Source organism: Dendronephthya gigantea, unplaced genomic scaffold (genome assembly GCF_004324835.1).
Source record: "Dendronephthya gigantea isolate DGI-Jeju-01 unplaced genomic scaffold, DenGig_1.0 000092F, whole genome shotgun sequence".
Lineage (NCBI taxonomy): Eukaryota > Metazoa > Cnidaria > Anthozoa > Malacalcyonacea > Nephtheidae > Dendronephthya > Dendronephthya gigantea.
In genome coordinates, this window is record NW_021163102.1 from 191,115 (window position 1) to 201,941 (window position 10,827).

General features: G+C 36.6%; 1 protein-coding gene across 1 annotated transcript; it reads right to left on the bottom strand.

Annotated features, from left to right (window-relative positions):
- Positions 1–280: 280 nt before the first annotated feature.
- On the bottom strand, positions 281–4,855 carry LOC114533476. The gene is made up of 3 exons (XM_028554998.1): positions 4,734–4,855; positions 1,749–2,039; positions 281–1,210 (listed from the first exon to the last, which is right to left on the bottom strand). The coding sequence occupies exons 2-3, from the start codon at positions 1,986–1,988 to the stop codon at positions 398–400; spliced, it is 1,053 nt and encodes a 350-aa protein (XP_028410799.1). The 5' UTR covers positions 1,989–2,039; positions 4,734–4,855; the 3' UTR covers positions 281–397.
- Positions 4,856–10,827: the final 5,972 nt, after the last annotated feature.

The window sequence follows — 10,827 nt, forward strand, 5'->3', positions numbered from 1 at the left end:
AGCACTAAATCATGCCGACTACTGATAAGAACATGCAGTAGAGAATTTTACATCAAAACACAGTATGGCACCCATAATTACCAAATCCTCTTTCTGCGCAGTAGAGTTCAGCGGTAGGGTTTGTAAAATGTTTTTTCTCCTTTGCCAAAGTTCGGGATCTGGAATTGGAACCGGTTTCTGTGACAACAGTCATGAGGGCATGCCCTCATCTAAAAATTCATGTTTAGTGAACCACGCCATGGAAGTTATGTGGAAAAAACCCCAGAACTGAATGCATTTGTTAAACTGAAACTTTGTTAAATTTTCTTCTGAATAATGTACAAGTTTTTATATAATAATTAAAATCTCTTTAAATAAGTTCTCTGTGTAAATTATACTATGGTAATTCTTTAAGAGTTTAAAAGCTTCTGTTGATCATCAATAGTCTTTCAAACTCCTTCAATGTGTTCCAAGTTGAGTTCGTATCGTCGGCTTGTTGTGTCAAATTATTTGTTAATGCTTCAGATTTCATTTGAGCGAGGGTTGGTGAAAGTATCGCCTCAGGAGTTCCATTACCTGATGTTGATGTACAAGGTACTGGGATCGTATTAAAGTTTTCCCTTGATTCGTGTATTTGTTGGTCACTCATCAAAATACTATTCAATAACAACGATGCTAAATGGCCACCGGTTTCAACATCAACCTGTGGGTAGTTGTTATTGCAGTCTATTGATGGATAATAATATTGAGGCATATTATAGTTCATTGTTTCATATGCTCCATTTTTTATGTAAGTTGGATAACTTTCTCGTCGGTACTGATCGTTTGGTTCTATGTCACTGCATGGTACATTGTAGTCATCGTTTGGACAAGTGAAGTTTGTTGTATGGTTGCCATAATCATAAAAACTGCACACACTCTCATTTATATTGTCCATACTACCATACGGATCTAAATTGGCTTCCATGGGAGGCAATTTCTGACATTTCTCCTCTTGAAATACTTCTCGATTTCTTTCCGCAAGCAAACTTTCCAGCGGCGTGTCGTCATCGTCCCCGTCCACTTCCGGGGCGACTGACTCGCCTTCAGACTTGTCATCGTTGATTAGATCAAGTATTTGGTTGCCGCTAAAGTCGACCTCAGGAAAATCCTCGTGGCGAATTATTTCGGATTGTTTTTGTTTCAGATAGTCAAATTTCGTAAAACGATAAACTGCTTTTCGTCTTGGGACCTGGAAAAATATAAAAAATGCCGTTTTAATGCTTTATATATATGGTCAATTTGGTATAAAATTCTTTCAACTACATAATTGGGTTTTTAGTTTAGCCAGTTTAGGTCTGGTTTAGGACAAAAGATAGTGAAGGTTAGCGGAGCTAGCATCATTCATTATTTATTATTGAACGATGAAATGAACGAGGAAAATAAGGAATGCAAATTTAAAAACCTAAATTCTTGTAATGCGGATTAACAAACAAACAAAAGGCCTACGCGTGATGGTCATTGTTGAGTTCGTAAAGCGAACCTCTGCATGCAGATTAGTGGGGGATAACAGGACAACAATACAATTCATCCAGGCCTAGGTTATACGTCGCATTTTGGTCGCGTCGAGTGCAATTCAAACAATAGATAATGAGATGATAATGAGGCTGAATAAGGTTTATACCATCTCATTATCTATTGTTTGAATTGCATTCGACGCGACCAAAATGCGACGTATGAACTAGGCCTGAGACATCTTACATGCCGTGTTTCATAGAAGATGATCATACCTTGGCGAGCAGTTTCTTCTTGTAGTAATACCTCATAGCACGTCCAAGTTTGATCTTATCCATGCGTGGTCGGCCTTTAACTCTTCCCCACAATTTGGCTATTTCACTCTGGTCTTTGAGGACAAACTCTCCACGTTCTCGGTTCACCCAGGAGATTGCTGCACAGCTCTCCTCACCGTCCAGCAGTTGAAGGAGAAACTCCCATAAATAGATTGTTGTTCTTGGTCTTACGGTAGGCATATTGATCACACGAAGCTGGTTTGAATGTCAAGTCTTGTTTCTCTGATAAAGCTACAAAAGAAAAGCAAATTGTTGATTAAGAGCTGTATAATGTTGCCACAACTGTCATCACATTTGTTTACGAGTTAATGCATGCATATATCATCGATCTGTAAACCGGTTGTAGTTAACAACTACTTTAGTGAATTTTATTTTCCGCCTCCGCTTTCTGGAGTAGATAAGCGTGAATAATTTTGATAAACAATATTTTATGAGAATTGTAGCAAAATAACTCTCGTGCTTTAGGTTTTGCTCGTAAACCAATACTTTGTCAACATCAACCTAACACTAAAGCTTACACTTTGTGTTTTCAAACAGTATGTGGTTTGCATTGTGCAGACAGCATTTAACTAGCTCTTATTTACTGCCATTACCTCTAAATTTATTCCACTCTCAAATGCTCTATATATATATATATATATGTATAAAACTATCAATCACTGCTTTAATATTTACTAAACTGTAACAAATGCAGCTGCGTTATATTTCACAATATACACCGAGTGGATTTCACAACTGAAATAGGAAACTATATGTCACACCTGGCTCGCCTGCATGCATCAAGTCAAACCACGCTGTCTAGTCTATATTAAATCATTGCTGACTCGTTGGCTGTTATAATAATAAGTTTCTTTCTTGTTTCGACATGAAAATTGCTTAATAACTGTTTTTCTATTTTAGTATTGCACCACTCTACAGCCTGAAATATCACACTTCAGACGAGGATGTCCGTTTACGCAGGAAACCTTGTTCTGAATAAAGGTAGCTAAGTTTATACTATCGTCCTTTATCTGACAATATATGTACGTGGGCTTGGTAGACCAGAGTATTTAAATTAACTATATATATATATATTTGTAAAAAGGGCGTTTATTATAAGCAGTGATTCTTTCTCTACCATGCAGTGGGGCATGGTCAAAAAATTCTGAAATGGTAATATTCTGAGATAACTGTGTCATCACATGCCAATACGTCTATAGTATAAAGCATGCATCGAATCCGGCAAATGCTTTCAAATAACCGTCGAATACAATTCACTCCTAATGGATGTTTTATCGCCTGTTTGCTTGCAATGTGAACGGGAAAGCAAAGGAAGTAAAACCAATACAGTACCGTTTTATCAATAACAGATTACATTACTACAAACACCTGTGGAAAAGGAAGTTCAATTTTCCAGATTTGGCGAAATGCCATTACTTAACATTGTTACATTACACACGTTTTCATTTCTGCTCGACCCAGTCTCAGTAAAAACGTAGCAAGGTCAGTGACCATGCATGGATGTTCCTATCAGGCTATAGCACGCTCGTTGTCTAAAACAATCTCTTTTTGACTAGTTTCTAACAAGATTTTTAAATAAATCATTTGGATATAATTAATTACGAGACTATTTCGAGCCATCACTTAGAAAATGATCGTGTCTATTATATACTACATGTTTGATGTGTTGTCACCTAAAATTACTTTTTGCTTTTATATATTGTTTTAAAAATTGAATTTGTACATTCAGGGCCCGGTTGTATCAAGCCCTTTAAGATTTAAAGAACGTGCATGAAAAAAGTTTTATGCATGGATTTGAGTGACAAACCTTCATGTATTATTAACCCAATCCTATAGGATAGTCCTATAGTTTGGTAGGGTGAGTATGATATCACGACTCAGATATACTTTTTTAGAGTATATTTCGCTCGAAGTCGGTAGTATTAATTATGCCCATTGTTAGTGAATAATTTTATATTGCCAAGCCAATGCAGCAGCACTATATAATGCGGTCGGTGCTTGCTGCATAAAAAAGTAGACGTCATCAAATGATATTGGTTTTCGGCATGCTATTGTGTAACACGCACGCGAGTAAAAGCATATAGTAAAAGTAATCGCTTGCATGCTTATATATTATATGTGGTTATAGCGGTTCGGCGAGAATACGAGTTTTATACAGCTTTATAACATCAATATAAATACACTTTGCCATCAATATGGACACTGTACATTAGCACAGAATTAGCATTGACCATATGCATTTATACACCGTATGATAGAGAAGGATCAGTGAACGATGCAGAATTTTATTTATTGCATGCCAGGTCAATGTTTGTGGTGATATAAAAATTTTATGACAGTATCATTGCGTTAAAAACGATCTTAAAGCTATTTGGATTTACGTTACTTCCTATATTATGGATTTACGTTAAACTACCATTATTATTGCTATATACATACAGCAATTCCCCTGACGCGTGTTTACAATTGTGTCCTAAGTTTACAAAATAAAAGCCTGTGATAGTGATCGGCCGAATTTTGTTTGCCGAATCTAAATTTATGAATACAAACAAAGAAATATTTCTTCTGCAATATCGTACGATGTACAGGCTTTGTATAGATATGCATTTACCGACGAGTATAATAATTTTGTATATTAACTTGCTCGTAAACTTAGTTACAATATGTATATTCCCATGGCTAAAATTCAGAAATTTAGCCAATATTAAAAGATGAAATAGCATTCATGTAATGTCTTCACATGTAATCCGTTTTACGTTAAACTTTCGCTGGAAAAAGCCACTAAATATTTTATACTGTATGCGAAGCCTCTACAAAATACTAGAGCCTTCTGTAACAGTCCTCAGTGACCTAACACTGCATTCATAACATAGTTCATATAATATTCTTGTCTTATTAATATATTTACTATTCGTGCCTACTTACTTCCGTTCAAAACAAGCCACGAAACATTCGGTAATCGAAACCTCGTTGCGTTTGTAAAATATTTTTGTGTGTTACACCTCTTCGTTCGTCTACAGCAAATAACCATGTTGCAAGCCATTGTACTAACTTTTTATATTAAAGCCACGGAAAAGGGTTGGGCTGGCTATTGACCCCCACAGTATCTCTTACGTATGAAGCTTTGCCGAGACGTCAAAGCATACTAAACTATTCGCTCGCAGGTAGCAAGATTCTTTATGAAACGACGCATGTTGAAGCTCAAGATCTTAAAGGTAATACAATAAGCATCTGAAAGGTGCTTTGAAGCTTTTCGGATATAATTTTCTTGCTTTTTGGTCGAAATTTCGCCTCACGTATTTGAAAACGATACCGAATGAATCTCATATATTGACGTAGTCGCGTGATCGTTGGGCGCCGTTTGACGTTCGTATCACGATAATTTTAACTCGATAATTGTTCGGCAAGCGCTCGCGTACTTAAAGCAACACGAGCATAAGTCGTCGACTGACGTCAACCATCGCTCGGAATAGTAACTTCTCACGAGCGTCAAACAGAGTTAAATAGATCTTTTACGGCGTGCTGCATGTGATAGAGTACTTTAATGGTGAGTTTACTGATGGAGATGTCAAACGGTCTTTGTTTAGTTATTATAAAATTATATTCTGCGCTGTTACAGTATTGTCTTAAGCCGTTAAGGTTATGCATGAGAACTGTAGAATTATATATGTAACCGTCATGACAAATATATTGCAATAAAACAGTACTGCGTTATACCCAAATGATTTTACTGGAGTATTAAGTCGCCAGATGTTAGGTAATAGACGTATCTAGAGAATGTATATATAATATATATAGTTCGAAGGGAAAAGAAATTATTTCATTTATCTCATGCACTACTATACTGCATTGTCGCACTAAATTGTTTGAGTGTCGTTGGGACATAGCCGGCAACTCCTGCTATTGACATATATAGCCCTACGGTTTGGTTAATCGGCATGAAGATATTTTTAAGTCGAAATAATAATGAGGAATAAAGTATAAAGAATTAAGAATATACAATTTTCCTGTATAATATATACGTACTGTACGTGAAAATAATACGACTTGCTGTTTGCTTAAAAAGAATTAATCGACGCTTCAAGATGTGACTAAAAATAAAATTATGATAAAAAACTGAATTTTATATGTATACTGACGCAGCTTTGCAATGTGGACTGCAGCATGCATTAATAATAAAGAGACAAAGTCAAGGGGTGTATTTTTGTTATGTTTTTTTTCAACGAACCACTGTATATAGCTCTGCTTGTGAATGATCGTAATATATAAGAGCCACGTGTTTTGGTTCAATATATCCCGGGTTTCCCGGCATTATACGACACTGGCGTCTTGTATCTATACAGATCGAAGCACACACACGGACTTATAACAACTTGTACGCGCGGAAATTTTCAGACGGCAATTTAGTGGATCTAAACGAAATCCCAAATCATGGCCTCATTTACTGTGTATGCCAAACGTGCAACTTTCATTCATCGGAAATGTTAGCATGATTTAATTATCTATACACACTGAAGATGCATGAGTCTAGAATTTTATCGACTCGTTCGTCGCATTTTGTTACGTCATGCAAATGCAATTTAAACAAAAGATAACAATTTTATCTCATCTATAGTTGTCTCTACACTTATATATGTTGCAATCGAACGAAATGCGACGTACGAACTAGCATCTAACTGTTGCATGCAAATCAGTTGCGAAATCGTGTTTCGATGACGATGGCAGATTTAGAGTGAGAAATAAACATATTAAAAGTTACACTCGCGCGGGTAAAAATCAGTTAAATTAAAACAGTTCGACATTGCCGACATTGAAAAGCCTTGTAGAATTGCCGGTTATAAAAATATTTTTGAAATTTGTATATATATATATAGCTATATAACCATGCCATTGGATCGTTATTCATGTAGTTACTCCGAAATTCATTGGTTGGTTGTGATAAAAGCTATGTATATATAGCATTAGATGCAGGACAACTTGAAAATGTACAAGAACTTCAACGTTCAAGACTCTAAAACGAGCACGTTCTCTTCGACATGTTTAATCGTGTTTTTACGGCCCTCCAAATTAGAAAACCCATCCGACAAGAAAATGCACGCGCATGTATGCAATTGCCACACTCTGTACACTGCCTGATCATGGCGATCACGGTTCTCGGATAATATACCTGTAACATAATCTGCAATCCCCTTTTTTTATAATTCTTCATATATGACGTCTTTCTACGTTAAAAGATCACGGACACTTCATGTGTACGAGTAAGTCGCATGACTTAAGTTAAGCCCCTTTCCCACGTAGCCGGATATGAGTGCATGTAACCGTCTAACGCGTTCTTCACTATAGCGGTATTGGCGAATTTGCTCGCGGAAACTGATAACAAGTAGGGGGTGAAAGTGATTTTTCGTAGACCATTTACGTTACGGTATTTCAGATCTCTCTTCGCATCATACGTATATATATACATGCAGTGCATACCAGTGGCAGAACAGGCTTAATAGTTCAGTATTCAGGCGAGTATGGGAGAGAATCTCGACAAAAAACGACCACTTGTATCTGGATTCAGGATTCGTAGAAACTGATCGTTGAGGACATTTTACTCTAGTGCATCCTCAGACAATCCATGGTAATCTTCAACATCGATCTAGTGACTTAAAGTATTTTGAGAAAAACGAAATCTTCAGAAATTCATTATTTGTTTCGTTATAACGAAACATTTTCGTATAACCCTTCAGTATATATTAAAATGATCAATTGAGAAAAGTAGCTATGTAAGTAACGTGAATTCGTCTCGGTTTATACGCCCTTGCATGTCTACAATTTGTAAAAAATGGTAAACTTTGAAATTCAGCCATACTTGTAAGCAGTTTGGTGAAAGTCTCAGGGGAAGCCCCCATATTATGCATTTAGTTCCAAGCTTAAAAGTAATAAAAAAGCCTATGGAAATTTTACGTTTACATACTTTGCATATGTGTATGTATACATATATACTGTTTATTTATCAAGACAACATATGCGTATACTATATATCTCCTGTTGACTGTATTTATACTTGAAAGAATATTGCAAACTCCCTCCACCGTCACCGATGTTTGATTACCTGGTGTCTTAATTGTGACAGCGAGTATTTCAACATTTCGAATACGAACGTCATCGTATTAGGTCACCACATGATAGCCCTTTGAAAGCGTGGGCGAGTTTACAAGCATGGAACGAACGATTATATCTGCATAATTTTTTTTTACTGACTTGTATTACGCAAAGATATAGGCAAAGTGCTGCCTTAATTACTTGCTCAGACATGCTCGTTAGCTGGGGCCGCGGTTTCATCAAGCCCGTTTAGCTTAAATTAAATAACACTCTTACATTTAGTTCGCTTGTTGAATAAAACGTTAGACTTGCTTTCTATTTTGAACTTATCCACCGTTTAAGCTATGGGCTTGCTACAACTGGCCCTGTATCATCGGGTTCTGAAACTAGTATAGTATATAGTTCTTATTTTTTGTTTAAGCGCTCTTCATCAGTTATAGGAAATTAAAAGGCACTTTATCATGGCCAATTTTGGAGCCTCTACATTAGAAGCGTATATAGGAACAAATAAGAAAAGACAACTTTCAATTCTTCTTTTACAGATTTCATTAATAAGTCTGTTTAGTGTTTAATCTCACCCCCCAACTTAGATTGCTGTTAAGCATCCATGGCAACATTTCTGCATGTCTGCGTGCAATTTTAGGGAGATCACGCATCGTGTTTTTCGTTTTGTTCTTTCGCGATATATTGATCATGTTTCGCCGTAGTAGCCGTCTTCTTTCATGGTTTACTGGAAATCATTTCTCAGAATATAAAATATCTATATTTGAAGGTCTACGCTGTTACGAGCTAAAAGATAAAGGCTGACGAAAGACACCGACGCATTTCGCCAACGCGTCGCAATTTCTCACTTTTATTGACGGTAACTTTGATACCGATTTACAAATGTTATCAATCGTTGTACTCAAGTTGAATTCCTATGGGGTGTGTGAGCCTGATTGATGTGCAGATGTAAAGTTTAAAGTCTTTCTTTCACGTTTTCCGACTATTGCCTGGAAGTTCAGTTCTTCCTAAAGAATTAAGCCTTTTCTCCTAAAAATAACTTAATTGCCATCAATATGCCATATATATAGCATATACAAGAGAGCCTTGTTTATATAGATCACGTATCAGTGTAACTTTTAATATATATATATTATTTAATGCCAGTAAAGACAGTAATATCACTACACTAGTTGCATGCATGTGTACAATGATAAAACGTCTTTGTGCAATCTTAACATTCTTGAAAGAAATATTGTCAGTCTACTGATGTTTATAACAGGAGCTGTAGAAGTTTTCGCGCTTCGAAATGAACACATGCATTAATTGCTGCCACGAAAATATAAAACTGAGAGGCAGTTCTCCTTTTCAATTTCATGCATGTAATTATAGCGAATTATATATATAAAAGGTGTTTGTTTCACGGCTAGTGCATGGCGGATCCAGCGCTTTTTATACTCAATAACGTGCTTTGGTTATGATTTTCCTACCGATATATATATATTTACATACAAAAGCATAAATATATTTGAAAAATTTGCCGAAACAAATAGCTGGTATACAGTTCACGAACTGCAGGAGCACCCGATTTCGCAATATATTGTAACGCTAATATATTTAAATCACCCGCCCGCTACAGAAAACTGTATCGAAATATTTTGTCGTGCTGTTCGCCATTTGTGACGTCAAATCAATAATTTACGTCACCGATCTATTAACACACCCCGGGAGATTACGATGGCATTCCGGTTATTACCGAGTACTGCCTTTGGCAATCTATGAACGTCATCAGTTAGTGCGCAGCATAAATCCACTCCTCCGTAAAGTTTTTCTTGCTGGCCGTGGGTTTTGCTGAGCATATAAGATAAAGAAAAACTGTCATTCTCTCTCTTCGTGACTCTGAAGCTTTTTATATTCCTATATTTAGAGTTTGATTATAGTATCTGGGAGTGAGAGGCTTCTTTGCATGGAGTTTGTTCGGATCTCTAAATTCTGAGTTAGGCCTTAACCTTTTTATAACTATCTCCTTCGTCCTACAAACAGCATGTACAGATACGCGTGTCGCGTGATAAAGAAGGTTCGTGAAAGTTATCATGTTGGTATGCAAAATTTCTTCCTCTTTTTCGAAGTTTATTAGACTTGAGATCGAATTTCAGCTGATATAAATGGTGTGCAGTTAATTGAATTACATTCATGACGTATAAACACTCAGCATGTATCAGGCAACACGGCGAGTGATAAATTTATTTGAAATGACGTTCAGTTCCGTCAAAAATGCCATGTATCAATAATACTGCCGTCTACAGTGCATATTAGGGATGTGGGATTGTCTAAGAGCCATATACTCGCGTGTTGATGTGAAAAGATGTTGTTCAGCGGTGAAATTTCAGCATTCATTTTGACTATATTGTGTAACCGTCATATGCAGTGAAAACTTTGCTACCGATTAACTTTGGCCAAAAATGTTTTTCGAAAAAGGGCTTACTGACTGACGAAACGTATTCAAAATATCTGCAACATTACATATCTTAATTTAGACCTGTCGGCTGTGCCGTTAATAAACGTTTAGCTTAGCTTAAAACCGGTCTTGAAATCAATCGAGGACTATAGTACTGCATTCATGCATGGATCCATTTCTAAGTGATAACTTTAAAAAATACTTAAAAGTCCACAAAATTAAACGACATACGTGGGCACGGAGGACTCTTAGCCCGGATTACTTATGATGTGAACTTTCATGTAGCTAGCTATAATTTCTAAGAGGTTCAAGGGTCTTGATTTCGAAAAAAAGTGCATGTCAACTCAGTTCGGTTCTCCGACATATGTACCGCGCTTTTAATTGCAATGCCGCTGCAATCTCTTGCTACAGAGCCTGCGGCTGAGGGGCGAGTGCGAGTTGCCTGTATTTATGATGATAATAATACCCATGCGAATAGGTGAGAGTAAATTA

Bases quoted from the DNA above. Each gene is read 5' to 3' on its own strand.
- LOC114533476 (XM_028554998.1), bottom strand. From the start codon at position 1,988: ATGCCTACCGTAAGACCAAGAACAACAATCTATTTATGGGAGTTTCTC. The intron at 1,211-1,748 runs GTATGATCATCT...ATATTTTTCCAG, and splicing joins AGAAGAAACTGCTCGCCAAG to GTCCCAAGACGAAAAGCAGT.